The sequence below is a fragment of the Chamaea fasciata genome, unplaced genomic scaffold (assembly GCF_029207755.1).
Source record: "Chamaea fasciata isolate MVZ Bird 193981 ecotype frontalis unplaced genomic scaffold, bChaFas1.0.hap1 SCAF_5, whole genome shotgun sequence".
NCBI lineage: Eukaryota > Metazoa > Chordata > Aves > Passeriformes > Sylviidae > Chamaea > Chamaea fasciata.
The window spans coordinates 35,162,649-35,181,551 of NW_027094090.1; the positions used below are offsets into that span (position 1 = coordinate 35,162,649).

The window sequence follows — 18,903 nt, forward strand, 5'->3', positions numbered from 1 at the left end:
TTAATGGCCGAAGAAAGACACTTTGATGTCAAAGCAGGCAAGATATTAGGCTGTGGCATGTGTGTGTGTCAGGCAGTGGCCTGTGGCGAAAGATGACAAATCATTTTAGCATTCAGTGACTTGGCATGAAGAAATACACTGCCTGATCCTATTACAGAGACTGCCCTGTGCAAGGAAAATTCTTAACAACAGGGATATTTTAAGGTCACTGGTAAAAATAATTACTTAGACCCAAAACATTTTTCTTTGCTGAGCATAATCGTTTGCTGGTCTCACTGAGCAGTAAATAATAGCACCTCTGTGTGTCAGTGGGTATCAGGTGGTTTTCCTGGCGGCTCTTCAGTATTCCTGCAGATTGGAGTGGCTGAGATTGCTCTACTGGCTCTGGGCTGTTTTGCGGAAGACATGAGATTTAGAGCTCCTGTGTTTTAAGAGGCAGAAATAAACACAGGTTTACATCTGTGTAGCTCCACTGGGACTGGTTCTGTAGGAAGTACTCCTTTTGCATCTCTAAGGTGTCCCTATTTCCTTGTTGGATATTTCCAAAGATAGCCAATGTTTTTGCCTCTCTTCCTCTGGTTCCCTCTAGGGATATGTGGTTTCATCTACAAAAACAGTTTTCAGAAGTTCCTTTCTATATGCAATTCTACTAATGATCGCCGATAATGGTGTATTTTGCATTCATTTTCTCTTGATGTACTTTGAACACATACAAGAGACAAAATAATTTTAGCCCTGTGTAACTAGCCAGGTTTCTGCTAGTATCATCTATGGGTGTTTAATGAGACAGCTGAGTGCAACAGATAGAAATCCAACAAATAAAAGTTATTTAATATATTTATGCTTTTGACTTCTCTTACCTCTTCAGTTTTGAGTCCATTTCTATTGGAAGATTTCTGGAAGAGACAATTCATACATATTGTGTGCTAGTGAAGCTTCAAGCAAGCACTTCAGTATCTGTAACAACAACACATAATGCCAATATCCAAAGAAATGTCATAAAAATAGGCTAAAACGTGGTCTGAACAACATGAAAGATTTTTCTTATTGAAAGGAAATGAATCATTTAAGTGTTGGGAAGAGAGCAGTATTAAAGAACATGCTGTCAGATTTTCTCAAATGAAAATATATTGAGTTTTGCTATACTTTTCTACTTACTGTCATTTGCTGCTGGAATTCCTGTCTTAAATAAATCAGTAAATTAACATAAAATGTCCTCTGCCCATAGAATGAACGTGTAGAGACTTGCTGTGCTATCTTACAGTCTCTTTCATGAGAGAAATTGCAATAATTAAAAGTTAATCTAGTGGGAGAGATACCACTGTACTTAGCATCACTCAATGTGGGTTATGGAAATATGGTTTAAACGAGACTCTTTTATCTCCTGAAGTCACATGGTAGAATACTTGAGAGGATTACAAATGAATTTGTCTGCAGGATAAAGCCTGCTGTCCTGACAGATTAATTCTCTGAGTACTGTAAAACTGCAATCAAATATACTATGCTTTGCAACTTCCTTCTACATAAACATCATTTGTTATGCAGTAGTGCTGAGTTTACTATTAGAAATATTGTTACTATGACTCTTATCAGCCTCAACATTCCTTTTATTGGCAAAAGGCCCAGACACACAATGTCACGATGGGACTTATCAGACAGAAGATGAGATCAACAATGCATCAAGGAATAAGGTGTCCAGGAACTGGATTCAAAAGCCCCTGGTTTGACTGGGAGAGCTTTCTCATAACTTAAGACTTACGTCTCCAAAGTGCCCCATATCATGTTCATCTGAAACAATCTGGGTAGGTTATTTAATATGTGCTAGCATAGTTCAAATGAAAGCTAAATGGTGGAAAGGCAATCACAGAAGGAGAGGTGCTTGATTTTGCTCTGTGGGTTGGCTTTTCTGAAGTCAGTGTCATTCTACTTTGCAATATGACCAGGGTTTCAAAGCTTATTGCACATTATCAAATGTGAGATATTAGACAATTTCTTTACTTCCCTAAAATGCAGCTGATTACACAGCCATTTGCATAATCATTCTTTTTTTTAGATGCTGCAAAACTGTAATTTCTTTTCTTTTTAGTGAAGAAGTTATATTAACAAAATTTTGTATTGTTCTGGACATTGAAGAGTACTGATAGTTGATAGTCAGCCCTTCATAATATATACTAATATCTCCTGCATTTCTTCGGAAGTCAAATTAGAGAAAGACAAATATTTTCTCCCATTTAAATGTTTATTCTGCACCACAAATATTCATCTTATATATTCATGTTAGAGTTAATAATGCATCTTTGTTTGCACAACAGGCATTTTGTGCTCTCAGTCAAGATTTTTGAGGTATCACTGGAAGCCTCATAAATTCATGCTCTTTATGGCTTAATGGCCTAGGTTTTCAGTGAGGGATGTTACATCTCAGAATAGCAAATGATGATCCATGTTCCCTGCATGGAAATATAATAATAATAACAACAACAATAATAAAAATAGTATGTAAAAATGGACAATACACATATACTACAACTGAGCCATTTTGTTTCTCCCACTTTTTAAGGACAGTTTTGCTTATTTGGAGAAATTCTTCACATGATTATATTTTGGTTTGTGTATATGAAAGTCCACCCACAAGAATGATGATCCAGATTAGTGCACTGCTTAAGACAATGACACCATGCAGTGATGAGTGATACAAAACTGTGGAGTAATTCACCTTATGTGACGCTGCTTGAGGTGTGATTAAACCATGCAGCAAATGATAGGAGAAAGTACACCCTTCATTATCTCTATACAAATTAAAGGGGATTCCAACCCAAAATTTAGAGTCATGGTATCAGCAAATGCTAATGCGACTTGTAAGGATGAAAGATTTCCTTGAGTTGTCTATTGGGCAGAGAGATTTGTTGTAATATCTGCTTGTATGAGAGATAAAGGGAAAGATAAGACAGAAGAGATTGCAAGAACAAGAAAGCAACTGAGAACAGAAGAACATTTCCAAGGAAATGTGTCTAGAAAAGGTGAGTTCTTTAGAGTTAGTTATTGTCTGGAAAGAATTTGGAATACTTGTTGTTGCTATATTTGTAAGAAAAGGATTATTGGTATTTGTGCTAAAAAAGGATTTCATCGAGATGGCTAACAATCATTAATTTATTTTTGTAAAGGGAACAGCTCACATGAGTTTTCTCTTATCTAACTAGTTTTATTTCAAAGAACCCTATTAATACACTCTGGTATTCAAAGTAGCAGTAATACATACATGAAAAGGATAAAGCTGAGGACTTTATTCCATCAGCCAGATGGTTCTGCCACCCCTGTATTAAAGCTAACTCTGGCTTTTCTCTTTTGCATACTTCAATGCCATACATCTCCCTCAGAACTTCATTTGTTCACTTTTTAGATATTGCTTAAGAGGGGGAAAACCAGAAAGAGTGTGAAAAGAGCAAGTAGCACGCAGGAAAAAGAATTGTGTGTTTAGTGAACCAACAGAGATAAACAACTAACCTTTTTCTGTGGACAACAAGCCTGATCTTTTCCACCGAATTTCAACAAACACTCTCATTCTCTGCTCTCTGCAACTTTTCACTTAGAAAAAATGCCTGAACAGCACGTAAAGTCTCATTGTTCCCCCAGACATAAGGTTCAATCAGTTAGCCAAGAGCAGATGAAACAAACCCTCTGCTTGCTGTGCTGCTGCTGAGCCAGCGCGTGGCCCAGAACACGCATGGGCATTGAATGGTGCTAGCTGGGGAATTTATCCTTCACTCTCCTCTGGGTAAATCCATGCTTTGACTATTTTAATGAGGTGACAGAAAATGTTTCCTACCACGGTGAGTGCGAGAGAACATTTCCAATCAAGGTAACAGAGATGTGTATGATACTGGAGACAAGACTTCTGGGAGGCCTAGCACTTTTAAGGTCACTTTGGAAAGTGTAACAGTAATCCCTCTCTTTTGTGCAACTGAAACTGCTCTGGTTTCAACACTACTTAAGCATTTTTTACTATCTATGCAACTGAGTAAGGAATTCAGATTATTTTTCAGAAATGCCTCTCTGCTGCACTGAACTTGCTGAGCCTTGGCATCATGAATGTGGCGAGCTCGAGAACACAGAAGAAGACAAGGAGAAGAAAAGGCCTCTCTAAACTGGGAGGCATTCCTGTGTCCAGTGGAGTGATGCCCGGACCAACTAGGTAACTCTGAACAGAAAGTGAATAAAACGGTATTTCTGTCACATAGGCAAATGGTTGGTACCCTTAGAAACTTCTCAATAAGATCAGCTTCACCTCATAGAACAGAACTCAGCAATAACTGGCAGGCTTGACTGAAGTCTGATTTTTAATCTCTGCATTTTGAGCAAAAATAAAGAAAAACCAGACCATTAAAGCTACATATTCCATTTACATAGCAACTTCAGTTTGAAAGAATGAATACCTTTGAGAAATTATTTAAAATTTATCATGTGAGTATGTGTTATGGGGAAGAAGTTTCATGAATTTCATTTAGAGATGGAAAAATTAAGGCACAGGGAAGGTACCCACACCCAAAGGAGGCTTGTGAATAAAACACAGCATTCCTGAATTCTCACCTGATGCCTTTCACTGCTTTTATTTTCAGTATTTGGTGGAGCTGTTTCTGGAGTGTCATCAAGTAAAAGAATTCTTGAGTTTTAAGAACAGATTTGTTGGGGCTACAAAGTTTGTTTGGATTATTGGAGAGCTAACTTTCATGCAAAAATGTATTTCATATTTTTATTTTCTGATTTCTGAGTTCAGGTTTGGTATCTCTGCTGTCTTCCAGCTAGGGATGAACATGTTGTACTATTTTTAATTGCTCTCTGGATCGGTCCCTGGCTTGCTTCTAAAGATAAATGAAGCCACATGTCAGTCCTTACATAAGTTGGTAAGCCCATTTCAGTTGTTATGTTTCTTCTACTTAGTATTGTTACATTTATAAGCACCTTCAAAGAAATCTAGAGGCTTTATTTATTTCATATTGTACAGCAGAATCTGTCTAGTTGGGCATCATGTTTGCAGAATCAGTCTTACGGTCAAAGAGGACAATTGTAATCTAATGTGCTTGAACGGGAAATTTGTTTTTAATCCTTGTCATTTTAATAGTTAATGAACAATTTATATTCTTTATTAATTTTTAGCTTTCCTGGTTAGGCGGTGTTCTGCATATTCATGAAACAGTGAAGGTTTTTTTGTATTGTTTTTTTTTTTTTAACAGTAAAAAGCATGCCATTGTTTTAATATTGTGTCAGTGAGTATTGCTGGTTGTGTATAGATATATGCTGTATAAAAGGAATTTATTTGCCAAGTTTGTATTTTTTAGTATGCAAGCCTTGACTTTCAATTAACAAATGCAGGGCTTTAATGAACATTTCCTTTTAGACATCTTGTTTAAAGCTCTTGTTTCTGACTTTAATTTAGTGCATGGACAACAGAGGTGATAACATTGATAACAGCGGTGAAGACTATGAAGCAGTTTGAAGTTTTGATGCTGCAACACATTTGTTGCATGATTTGAGTACATCATTTGAAGACAGAAAGGTAAGAATCAATATATGTGATACAGATAGAGTTTGCTAAGGCTTTTGAAATTCCCTCCTGTGACATTTCGTAAGAAAGGGAGGGGCTGTCCACATAAACTACTGTAAAAACAATACAAGATGGGTATGAAAACCCCACTCAAGCCATGGTTTTAGAAGGTCAATATTTCAAGAGAAGCATCTCAGTTCAGAGGATCCTTCTGGATCTGATAACATCAGTATTTTAATTAATGACTTGGCTGATAGAATTGACAGTTCACTTATCAAATCTGCAAGATATGAAGTCTTAAACTTTTTTTTTCAGAACAAGATTAGAATTCAGTAAGAATCAATGGACATAGAAGAAAATTCACAAGTGAATTTTCCACAAGCTGGAGAAGGACTGGTTTAGCAGTGTTCTGCTGCCATAAGAGAAAAAGCAAAGGATCTTTGGTGGGATGTATAAGCAGATGTGTGGTATCTTAAAGCCAGTGCTGGGTCAGACCTCAGCTGGAGTGCTGTGCCTGGAACTGAGCACTCTTCTGATAAAGACCCACAGGAAGAAACCCAGAGAGAACAATAAATGCAATTGGAGGTCTAAAAAACATCACCTATGAGAAAAGATTAAAATAATTGTTTATTCTTTGAAAAAATTGAGGGTATAAATGATGCTATCAAGTGCCCTGAAGATTGCTGCTTCCTCTATCCACTTATCCAAGATAAGCTTGTTACCTCCTCTACATTGCAGAACAGGAGATGAGGTTAGACTTTGGAAGATATTTGTAACTCCAAGGTTAGTTCAGCACTGGAATGTACTGCTAAGTGGGGCTGTTCTTTCACCTTTGGAAGTTTTGAGAAAGAGCTTCAGGGGCAGTTAATATCAATCCTTCTTATTTTCTGTTATTCTGGACCTTTTTTTAGTGGGTAGGTTTGAAAAATAACACAGACCTCACCGGTTTTAACATTCTATTAGTTGGACAGGGAGGGCAGCATGGAGATAAGTTTTAGGGTTCCAATAAGCTGGAACCATATTTATGCCAATGTACCAATTGGACTTGCTTTCAAAATGCTTAGCTAAACATTGAAGAAATATTCCTGAGTGGGGAACTATAATTCCCAATACTGCTAGCACTGGTTCAGCTGAGCTAGTAGAAGGGGGTGGGGGGGGGGGGGGTTGGGGGGAATTTCTAAAATAGATAAGACTTATAGTCTCTGTACCTTTTTTTGTATATACTGGATCATTCTTTGGGGCTTTTTTTTCCACTGTATTATGAGGTTTCAATGCATGTGTGACTACTATTAATAGAGCCGTCCTTTGGCTTTCTTGAGTATATTGTTTTATAACATCTTGACAAAAAGGGAGGTAATAAGTACAGTTCATTCAATATTAAAAAAATTATAAAATAAACAAGTAAGTAGTATCACAGGCAAGTAGAAAGTGAGATTTCAAATTTTATTTGCTTTCTTTATCCATGACATTGTTGGGACATCCTCCCCTACTAAACACCTGAACATCTTCTACAAAGAGAACAACCATCTCTTTCTTTTATTCCTCCCAACCTGTAGGGGAGAAAATTACATTAACTGGCATTTGTGCTTCTGTGTGGAGATGAGAAACTTCAACTAAATTCAGTTCAAAGAAAAATGATGCTCTTGGTTTTTCTAAAGTCCTGCAGCCATCCTTGCCTTCAACAGAGAGCCCTGCCATGGTCTGGGACTACCTTCTATGAGACAGCTTTGTCTCTTCTGTTTTCTCCCCCCTGAAACAGGTTTCTTAGGTTGAGTGGACTGTAACTATTAGGAAAGAAAACAACCACATTTGAAGATCTCTCAGATCATTCAAATGTGATAGAAGACATTGACAGACAGAGCTGCAGTTCAGGGGGACTCTGTGCAGTGCAGGAACTGTTTGCAATGATTTTTATCACACCTTCCATCAGTATGACTGATGAGAAGCTACACAAGTGAGTCTCACTTTTCAGTATATAGATTGCTCCCACCAAGTCTGTGCCAAGATACCTATTCTGTGTTCTATCTAGCTGGATAATGGAAATTTCTGATCTGGGGCATTTAACCACACTAGGGAGATCAAAACAAACAGACAAATTGTACTTTGTCCTGTGTGAGTCTCTCTTGGATGATCCATCCTTGGATGAGCCTCAGACCTACATTACAGGTGGAGGTCTGCACACAGGTTGTATGTGTCTCCAGGACCGCCTCCTGCTCATCCTGACAAAACTTCCTGGACTGATCCAGGACCTGATTTGACATCTCACCTTGGGTGATGGTCACTGGTGTATGGCAAAGCTCGTTGCTATTGCCACCTGGCCCTGCTCTTGGCTATTGGTGACCTTGGTTCTCAGTTCATGATGCTTGGAGGAGTAGCTCTGCCCTGACACTGATGTGCAGCTGAGGAAGGAGCAAAGGACTAGATAAAAATACTCTTCTAAAATATCTTTTTCTTTTCCCCCAGCCCCTCTCAAAATACTCTTTCTCTTATTTATAATTCTGGATTTTATTCAATTTATTTTAGCTTTTAATTTTAACCAAGTAAATTATGCTTTCTGTAGTTTGTTGCTGCCTGACTCTTTAAAGTATTACACACAGCAAAATACAGGAATACTTTGACAACATAACTCTGGTGGTTATTAATTTTAGCAGTCAAATGTCTTTGGAACTGTATTGCTTTTATTGCTTGAAATGCAAGAAGTCTAATCTGGTTAAGACAGCAGATTGTCATGCCAAGCACAGTCATTGTACAGGATTAAGAACTATAGGATTACAGATCCTAATTATAGACTCTTGTTGGTTTACTATGTCTTAATAGGTTGTTTTCAACTTCTGATTCCATTTGTCATCTCTTTTGCAATCATGTTTTTAATAAACTTTCTGATGCATCTTTTACTTTGTCAAACCTGTATTTTGATAGCACTGTCTGGATTCTACTTCACGTCAATTTTAGCAAAGTAAATAATTTAATTTTCAAGGTCCTTATAATGAACATCTCTGTTCTTTCTGGTTTTTTAGAACAAACTTTAAATTACACTGTTGTTTGAATATTTGAATATTCCACTTTTTGCACTTTGGTTTCTTGGTTTTCAGATTGCTTCCAGAAAAGCTATAGATGATGACTTTCTGTTGCCATTTTTTCTGCCTGAGCCCCATTGTAGTCAGTGTGGATTCACGTACTGGAAAGTAAATTAGAAGATATTAGTACTTATAGGTAGTTTATTTACTTTATATATTTGCCTTTTGACATCATCTTTGTCATATTATTTTGCTCTCAATGAACTTCCTGCTTGGTGGATCCCATGGGGAATGTGCCACAGAGAACATTATTTGTCTGTGGCTATGCCCTGCAGGACTGGCCAAACAGGATTCTTTCCCATTCAGTGGAAAGCTGTCAAGATAATTAGAGTTTCAATTATTGGCTGGAATGTGGCCTAAATTCCTTAACTGATGAATGGGTAAAGGTCTTATTTACCTTAGATTTTTGCTCAAGTTCCTCACCGTGCAGCACATGGCTCAGTTCAGCTGCACTAACAGCAAGGAAAGTACACGGTCCAGCTAATATTGCCATCACTTGAAGCATATTTTTTGGCACTGTAATCAGACCAGTGGTGAAACGGAGTCTTATTTATAGCAGCTTTCTAATATTTTGCCTATCACCTTTAAAGACATAGGACACACAGAACAGTACAGGCCAGGACTTCAAGTGCACTACGTACCATGCTTGTGTCAGGGTGGCAATGGGGATGGCTTAGGCCAAGCCCAGATGAGACAAAGAGGTAATCGCTCTTTATCAAACTACTGGAGCTGGAAAAACATCTCTCCTTTTCAGAGAGTGCTTTTATAGCTCTGTATGTGACCTCATTTCGGAAATTTTGTGTGTTCAGTTCAGTCTTTAATTATGAGATACATTAGGGAGGCCTGGAAACTAATTTGGAGCAGTGTATGCCCCATGAATGAAAATTGCTAGATAACCACCTGGCACATCTTTCATTTTCTAATTTTTAATTGTGCGATCCCGTGCCTTTGTTCCTGCATACCATTAAACACAGAATTATTAACTCGTGTTTTTCACGGCAACAAAACACTCAGCGTTTAACAGCCGTGTCCTTGAAGAGAAGCAGCGTTTCGGTGTTCTAACCCTCCGGCCCGGGGGCGCGGGCGCTTCTCCCGCCCCCGCCCCGCTCCCCTCACGGAGCGCACCCCCGCCCCGCCGCTAGGGGGCGGCAGCGGGGCCGCGCACACCTGCCCCCCCACCCCGCCGCGGGCGCTGCGCTGCTGCGCGCATGCGCGGCCCGGCCCCGCAGGTCGGCTGAGGGGACGCGGCGACGGCGGCGGCCGCTCCTCTCCCGAGGCTCGGCAGGTACGTGCGGCGGGGGCTGCGTGGCCCCGGCTCTGCCAGCGGGAGCGTAGGGTGGCTCCTCGGGCTGTGGCTCCCCGCTGGTGCTGCCGCACCTGCCCGCCGACGCGTCTCCGGGAGCCTGTGCCCTGGCGGGCGGAGCCGGCGCCGCCGGGGAGCGCTGCCCCTAGCCGGGGCGCCGTGACCGGTCGCGGGCTGGCTGTGGCGGCTGTGGGTCCCTGCCCGGAAGAACGTGGGGACGGGTGACGGCCCGGGCAATGCCGCTGTGCCCCGTCTGCGGCGGGAGGGCGTCCTCGGATCCGTCGGGGCTTGCGTGGGCGCGGAAGGGGCGGTCGGCAGCAGGGATTCCCTTGTCCCCGAGTTCAGCCGCGGTCGAAAGCAAAACTGGGCAAAAGTGGTTCTCGGGGATCATCCCGGGAAGTGCCGGGAGCACCTGCCCCGGGGGAAGCAGCGGCGGCGGACAAAGAGCTATGGCATCCCCGGGGCCGGCGGGTCGGAGCAGCTGCCGTGCTCTCCGCGCAGTGCCTGTGCGGGGCCCGAGGGGAAGGCGGCCCGGCGGCGCTGACCGAGACCAGGAGGGGAGGGATGCGAGAAGAAGCTGAGCTAGTGCTGAACGCTTCGCCTCCGCTCACAGAGCTCTCGGCCGGCGGGCGGCAGGTGCGGATCAGGGGAGAGCGCCGAAAGGGGCAGAGAGAGAAGCGCGGGGGGGGCGGGCAGGGCCCCTCGTGGGGTTCGCGGACTTCCCCCCTCTCGAGGGGTGCCAGAGCAGCATGGGCAGGGACCGGAGTGGCGTTTTGCCTGTGGGACACTGGAGCTGTGCTCGGCTGTCACCTTTATGGTCTGTCGAGTAATATTGAGGGTTGTACTTAGTCGCCCATAAGTGGTCTTGTAAACTGAAGTAGTTAAGTAGGATATTTGACTTAGCCTTCATTTCTGATGTAGTTATGTTGGACAGTAAGGCTCAGAAAGTAGGTTTTAGTTACAAGCTGATTTCAAGCGGTGAGCTGTATAGAAATTTGTGCTTGCCGGAGTGCTGATGCTCCACCAATTCCCCGAGAGTCGCAGGGCTTTGGAAGTAGGAGAGCACAGAGTGACCAAAGCCTTAGTGATACCCTCAGAGTTTGCCTTGTGACAAAGAGCTACAGTGTTTTCGTGAGTTTGAAAGTGTTGTCTGTTTTGTTTGCAGATAATGTACGAAGTTGTATGTTGCTTGGTTTGTTTGCTGTGCTCATTTTTAAGCATGTTCTTAGGAAGTCTCAAAAGCAGTTATCTAGATAGATAAAATAATTAATCTTCTACAGACTTGCTGTAACTGAAATTATCAGCTTCTCCTTTGAAGCAGATGTAAGGTTATTCAGACTAAAAGTATGTATTGGCAGCTACCATCTGTTCAAATATTTGTATTCCTCACTATAGGGCAAAATCTGAAATCTTGTTGCTTTAATATTTCTATTGTTGTTTGTATTATAGATCTATTTAATGAGTTTTTGGAGGGGTTAAAGTTTGGCCTTCTGTATTTGTCTCTTGGCAGTCATTCATCTGTTGTGCTTGGTTAATGTTACCTAGCAAGCAAAGAAGGATAAATAATTTACTGTTCTCATTATGCTTTTAATAAATAACAAATGGGAATGGACCTCACAGCTGCGACTGGAATATCTGGCTTGTTATGCTATATTTAAAAGGGTATTTTTTTTTCCATAGGAGAGCAGAACAGTCACAAGAAGCATTTTGGTTATAGACTGCAGCTATCTTCATAGCTTTTATTGACTTGGTTTAAAAATTCATGTAAAATACCAGATGAGATGGTCACTCACTGTTCCACTTTGGTTTATGGATTTTCTCAGAAAAGAGATGTGTACTTTTGATTTTTCTTTTTAAGACCCTTTTTAATATGGCATGTAAAATATTGTCTTACTGTAGCCTGTCAAGACTTGTATTAGAGACTTTATTAGCACTGATATGCTAACCATTTTTTAATAAATTAAGAAAATATTTTTCTAAATGCAGTTGCAGATACAATGTCAGGAAATTAATGGTAATTTTACTGAAGTTTAAGTTTACTTACTGAATGTTTTCAGTGTTAACTGAAAACGAGAGGTTCTTTAGGTCTAAGTCTTGGCAAGAATGACACTACAGTCATTATGATCAGGTTTAAACCTGAGATGGGCTTGTGAAATTGTTTCCAAGATAAGGCAGAACAATGCTCTGCTTTAAAAAGAACAGCAACTGCAAAGAGAATAGTATTTTCAGTTTAATTAACTTGGTTGGAGAGTCTTTGTGAACAGGACAGCATTCTTGGAATGTTTGTTTACAATGAAAGTTTGCAGTATTCTTTGCATTTACAAAGCACTGACTTTTCATTCTAGTAAGAGGTGTACTATCCACTAGACTCTAAGCCGTCTTTATTTCTAAGTTTCACGAGCACTTCATAAATATAGGTCATTGAATCTTGTTTCTGTAAGAGACACTTGCTGTCTGTACCTGTATTTTTCTAGTTGAAGATACACCTATAAAAAAGTTTTTATACGAGATTTTTTTAATCATCAGTTCATCAAAACAGAAGTCCTTTTAACTTCATAAATTCCTGGTATCTAGTAGACTGTGTTTCTTTTAATACAGTGCAAAATAGTGTTTTCAATGCATAGAGTGAGAGTAAAAATAGAAGACCTGCATCATAGTATGATATGACAACACTAGAGGGAATGCAGTAGAAAAATATTCTCACATTAAACCAAGTGTGTTTCTGCTAGCTGTTAAATTCTGTAGACCTGCCAAACTTACAGTTTACCTTCCTTTTACTGTCTTACCTAATTCATTATCTGTTGGTATATACATGGTGTGAGGTCACTTGAAAATAAAAGAAGACTATGTAAAGACTGGAGTACTCCAGTGCTTTCTTACTAGGTCAAGAAAAAAATTGTTTTGTGCTCCTGGAGCAGAAATTTCTATCACAATTGCAAAATTTTAGGACTGGGAATTATTTTTTGCAAACCTTAAAGAAATTGCTATGCCAAATATTGGATTGTGTTCATGCAATGAACTCGCATTGATAATGGTGTTTAAACTTGCTTGAAATCTCTGGTTAAGCTTAAATATAAAACAATTTAGGAAGAAAATCTCCCAAACTTGCTCCTGTGCCTACATCTCATGAATATCTTGTACTGGATGGATGTAATTGAATTAGTTTTGAACTTGAAATTAATGCCTGCATATGCCTTACAACAATTTAAATTTTAACTGCCTATTTGCATCTGATAGGTTTGAAGTAGCACTACTTAATTGAGCTGCTTCTTTAAAAGGTATTCATTAGTCCACTGTTCTTAATTCCCTACTGAGTTCTCTAGAGTTTAAAACATGTTACATTCCAGGCTCTATAATGCCAAATAATAACAACAACAACAAAAAAATCCCCTAAACTGACTGAAGAATGTGGGCCCAGTGGTAGGATAATGGCAGTCATTTTGAGGAAAAATCCACTTTCCAGACCCCTCCCAAATCAGCTGAAGCAGATGTTGGAATGTGATAAATGAAGTCTTTGAGACTGAGTTACATATTCAAAGGCTTGCTATGTGGAGGTTAAACCACTGTGGCTAATAGGCACGTTCTTTTGATAAATACTAACTAGAATTTCCTGTTGGTCAAAATGTTTCGAGGGGTTAACTTTCTTCCTTAGGGGATTTTTTTTACTTCCTGCTCGAGCAGATAGCCATTCTGTTCTGACTGTACTCTTTTACTATTAAAGCTAAAAATGAGATTACTGATGTGTGAAATGTTTGGTGTTGGCATTGCTTTTGAATGGACTCTAGCAGTCAGGAGATTGTTCAGAGTTGTTGTCTTCAAAGTGTCTGGTATTCAAAAGCAATCTGTGAAAGACAAACTCCAGAGTTTGTAGTAGGTGGTTTTCAACATTTTTTTCTTTTTTTCTCAGAAGGAAACAAACCACAATAAATTACTGCCTTTCAGGGAGTTTTCTAGTGTTCAGTTATTGAGTGCTTTGATTCATACCACTAGCTAAAACCCTCTTCGAGTTATAATAGAAAAAATAGGTTAAGCATTTTGGTTTGGCTGTTAAAGATGTTTGTGGTTCTTGATTTCTGTTAGAAGCTTTAGGAAGCGTTAAACCAACTGTTGTTAAACTGATTTCTTTGTAGTGCATCTTAGTTTACTATTAGAGAAAATAACAGATTTGAGCAGTTTCCTCATGAAGTTGTGGTTAGTCAGCAGTGCAGGTGTGGCAGTGAAGAGGTAATAAAAAGTGACATTTTATCAGCTCCCTCCAAATTTGCATTATTTCCAGATGAAAGCATGAGGAAATGAATTATTTTGTTGTTTCATCCTGATTTATTATGGTACTTGACATTTTTTAATGTGATTCTAATTGCATAGTATCACCTAAGACAAATAATCACGTTTGGTAGGCACTACCGTGATTCCAAGATTTCACCTTATATTACTGTGGTAGCAAAAGTACTAAGAAAATCAATTGTTTTATTTAACATGTGTGCTGCCCTGAAATGTCAGAATATCAGCTTTTGTTCCCAGTAGCAGAGTTACTACTGAAGAGTGCTGTGCCAACAGTGTGTGGATTTTTGCACACAGTCAGCTTGGCTCCTAGTGAAGCTCTCTGCTTACCATTTGCTTCATGTTCCTTCACAGCAAGGCTGTTCATCTCTGCCTTAGTCAATAATAGGAATCCTTCCTGCAAGCCTTTAGGAAGCCTCTAATCTTTAATGACATTTAATGTGCGTTTTTAATCCTCCTGCTTTTGGTTACCATTACTTTGGAGAGTTCTTTCTCGAAAGAGAACTTTTAATTTTAAAACCACCTGGCTTTTTGCATGTATGTTTGGTTTATTAATGTGTGATGTGTCTTAATAATGGTGTTGGTGAGTCTTGAAACTGAGATACGTAATATGGTCTTCTTTGTCTTGTTTGGGTGGTGTACCCAGCTTCTGCCTGCTCACTGCCTAGTGAGGAGTAATCTTAGGAGAGAAAAAAGTTGTGAATGGAAAGTGTTTTACACAGATGGTTTGCTTATGAGTGCCCATTTGACAGGCTATGGGAAAAATATAGCTGAGGGACTTTATTTTCAGCTCTTCCAGTAATAACTTGTATAATTTTTTAAACTTTTTTTCCTTCCTGTATCAGAAAGAGCTTTTTTTTTTTTGATAGCTGAGAAGTTCTGCATGGTTTAGGCTGAGGTCAATATTTAATGTATAAGCAGAGTGATAGTTCTGTACCCTAATCTTTTTGGTTTGGGTTCTTTCTTTTTTTTACTGTTAAAAATACTGCAGGATATAGGCAGGTTAGGTGGAAAAGAGTTAAGTGGAACATTTCTCAAAGGAGTGGGACCTTGTATGTAGGATAGATTCCTTCCATCCCCTGAACATACTATGTTGCTAGGGTAAATTGATGTGATAGTCCAGAGGGACAGCTAGAAATACATTTGAAAGATAGTAAGTTGACTTTCAATTGTTTTTTCTCTGTGTGAGCCAGCATGGCCTTCTGGGCTTCAGAATGTAGATGAATTTGGGTCTGTTATCACAACATATGGAATGGTGCATCTTTGTTGATTACTCTGTGTACTTCAAGTATTTGCTCCAAACAGGGAGCCCTAAGATTTGAACAGAAATAGTAAAATAAACTAAAAAACAACAAAGAAGCTTTTCTTGAGCCTTTTTTTTTCTTCTTGTAAAAGGCTAACTGTTTTTTTTTTTTTTGAAACAGTTTTTTGAATAAAACCTCACATAGCGAAGTTCAGCCCAGTGGGGTGTGCAACTTTAAACGGTGAGTGGTACTGGTGGTATGAGGTCCCATGGTATCTCTACTGAATACCAAGGCAGCCCATGAGTTTTAAGAATGACCAGCAATGTGTCTTTCAAACTTGAAATAGAAACTAGTCAGCAGCAGGGACTCCGTGGCAGAAGCGTGTTCCTGTTTTAGTCTCAGGTGGGTCTCAATTTCTGCTTCTGTGGTGTGGGTTTGGGTGCGCTTTCTTAGATGCTGTAGAGAAGGCAAGGCATGCAGGCAGCTCTTCTGCATCCATCTTCAGAGCCTGTGTCTTTTGTTAGTTGTGAGGACTGGAATCCAGACAATCGTGAATTGTAAGTGATGAGTTGGTGTTGTTGCCAGTACAGTGGTGTTGGGTATGGCTGGCTGGGTGGTCAAAGAAGAGGAGAGTGGTGGGAACTAAGAAAGGGAAAGTGTTTGTGTAGATGTGACCCTGGCTTTGAGATCTGTGACATGGATATTTTTCATCTGGGGTGATGAACTATAAAGATGGCAGTATTTCAGCTTATTAAATGTAAAAGAATTATGTAATAATTGCTTTGTAGAGCTGAAAACATTCTTGAAATTAAACTTTGAAGAAATGTCCTGTAGCTGTGTCAGTTCCTTCATTTTAATTTGTCTACTTAACAGGCTTGATCATCATGTAGAGCATGAGGCTTCTGATAGTTGAGAAGAACTATAGGGAAAACAAACAGCAATACTTGCCAAAGTTACTTACACTCAAAAATAAGCTTTTCATCACTGTTACAGGAAAGCTTCAAAGCCCAGAACTGTGACAGTGTTTTTTTGCATAAAACATATTTGAGCAACTGCTCTTGATAGTTCAAAATAAAACAAATTTCTGCAGAAAATTTTCTGTGGTAAAGGAACCCGAAACAAAAATGTTCCTTTTTATTCATGTAAGGTCCTTTTTGTCCCTTAAGTCTGGGCAGCTTCTGAGAGGGGTGTGATTTTTTTTTTTCTTTTTTTTTTCTTTCCCCTTTTTTTTTTTAAAGCAAAAAACATATTCTTGCTGTCTGAATGGTTGATTTTCTCCCACGTGTACCTGCTGATGTGGCAAAGCTCCTTGTTTCACTCTGGTGTATACACACTGTAATCCTTGAGATGCGGAACAGTTTTGATTTGTGTTCTTTGAGTTAAAAGTGCCCAGAAAGTCTTAATTTAACTAAAACATTACTTCATAATTAATTTTGGGATTCCATTCTAGATGTCTTCTGTGTGTTTTGTGAAGTGGATGTACATGCAAATTGATGGCATCCTCTCTTCATGGTTATGACAGTCATCTTTCCAGATCTTCTCCCTGCCTTGTCTTTTCAAGTGTAGGATCCAAGCAATTTTCTCTGTAAAATACAATGTATTATTTTGTTTGGCTTTTTTTTTGCACATTAAGTATCTTCTTGAGCCTTTTCTCTCTTCTATATTTATGTAATGTGGAAAAGGTTTGGGGTTTTTTTTGCAGTGAATAATCAGTGCTAAGTAATTCCTTCCCAAATTCCTTCATACTACTTCCAACATACAGTTTTGAATTATGCAAAGATTTTTGTCGCCTTTGATAAACTGCTGGAAAGTAGGACTAGTAAAAATCATATTTTCTGTTGATCTTATGAAAAGCATATGTAATTAAAAAAATAAATGGAAAGATTGTCAGTTAAATTGCCAATTCATAGTACTTTTTTACTTATATTTTTGGTATACTTGTTTACAATTGTCACATTCACTTAATCATGTGATGTGTTAAGTATATACTAGCATACTTCATGAGAATTCTTACTGGCTAAGTCTGTCATTTCAGTTAACAGTTAAAAGATCAGATGAGTAATTTAACCAAAATCACTGTGGACTGTAATTTATTTAAAGGTTCACTGATTTCTGTCCTAGATTATTTGCTTCATTGGGATGAAAAGTGGAAGTTTTAGGTTTAGAATTTTTTTTTTTCTTTTCCGATTCCCAGGTCTACTCCTCTTTCATGAATGAAATATATTTATTTTTATATGAAACAGCTCTAGATTATATTAAAAATTACATTGTTTTCAGATGTAGGGCATGTTCTTGATTTCATCATCCCATTTAGATGCAGATCTGTTAGATATTCTGGACTCAACAGTACAATGGGTGGGAAAAGACATTTTTGGTGGTTGAAGTTCATACTTTTGCAGGAGTACAGAGTTTCCATTCTATCACAAAGTACTCTGAACATATTTGAGTGTTTTTTAAATTCAAGTAGTCAGATATATTGAAGTATTTCCTGTCTACCTTCTGATAATATGATTATTTCATTTAGGGGTTCATATAATGAGGCTTTTATTATGGCCAGTGACCCCTTGGAAGGCTTTCATGAAGTGAACCTCGCTTCGCCTACTACCCCAGATCTTCTTGGAGTAAATGAGTCAGGGCCTCCGGACCAAACTACCTCACCCAGTGTCATCTATCGACCACACCCTTCTGTTGTGTCCACACCAATCCAGCCCAATGCATTAAATGTTTCTGACCTTCCCACACAACCTGTTTATTCATCTCCCAGGCAACTGAATTGTGGAGAAGCATCAGGTGTCAGGTAAATGTCACATCATTTTATTTAAATTGTTGATGTTTGTTTCATATAAACTATTTGCTTCAGTAAAGATACAATTTTAATATTCTTTACAATGCTGTAATACTAAATTGTGTCCATAATTATATATTCAACATCACTACTGCTATTTCTAAAATACTTACTCTTAATGTATTATTTGAATAAAAATTATATTGCTTTCTTTACAGCATCAATGTTACCGACGCAGTACTTTGTTCTACCTCTGGACCCCAGAGTGGGTCATTCAATCACAGTAATGCCAGGAAGGAGAGCAATAACGTAGAGAGAGAGCTTTTGCAGGGTACTACAGCAGCAGATGTTGCTGAAGGAAATGAAGATATTTTTGGGTTGAGTACAGACAGTTTATCTCACTTACGGAGCCCATCTGTACTGGAAGTAAGAGAAAAGGGCTATGAACGATTGAAAGAAGAACTTGCAAAAGCTCAGAGGGTAAGGTTCGTTGTCTTGTTTCCTCCCTCTTTTCCTCTCTTCAAAGTGTTCCTCATATTGCTGAATGATAGGTGGGCCAGAAAGTGCACTTGAAGTCTGCTCATTTCTTATAGATTTATTATGATGTAATTATTTGATGTAAAATTTCCTAAATGCAGTGCTGATGTCTTAGAATTATTCTTTGATAATGTTTT

General features: G+C 39.0%; 1 protein-coding gene across 3 annotated transcripts in view; it reads left to right on the plus strand.

Annotated features, from left to right (window-relative positions):
• The first annotated feature begins 9,829 nt into the window (after positions 1 to 9,829).
• The window catches only part of RAB3IP (RAB3A interacting protein), a 33,208-nt gene continuing 24,134 nt past the window's right edge, over positions 9,830 to 18,903 (plus strand). For 2 of the 3 annotated variants that reach the window (XM_066183235.1, XM_066183237.1), the window contains exons 1-4: positions 9,834 to 9,901; positions 15,625 to 15,684; positions 17,969 to 18,241; positions 18,448 to 18,709. In XM_066183235.1, the coding sequence (XP_066039332.1) occupies positions 17,994 to 18,241; positions 18,448 to 18,709 (510 nt within the window). In that variant the 5' untranslated portion in view covers positions 9,834 to 9,901; positions 15,625 to 15,684; positions 17,969 to 17,993. Of the gene's footprint in view, positions 9,902 to 15,624; positions 15,685 to 17,968; positions 18,242 to 18,447; positions 18,710 to 18,903 lie in introns of all 3 variants that reach the window. The other variant, XM_066183236.1, reaches the window with a different exon arrangement.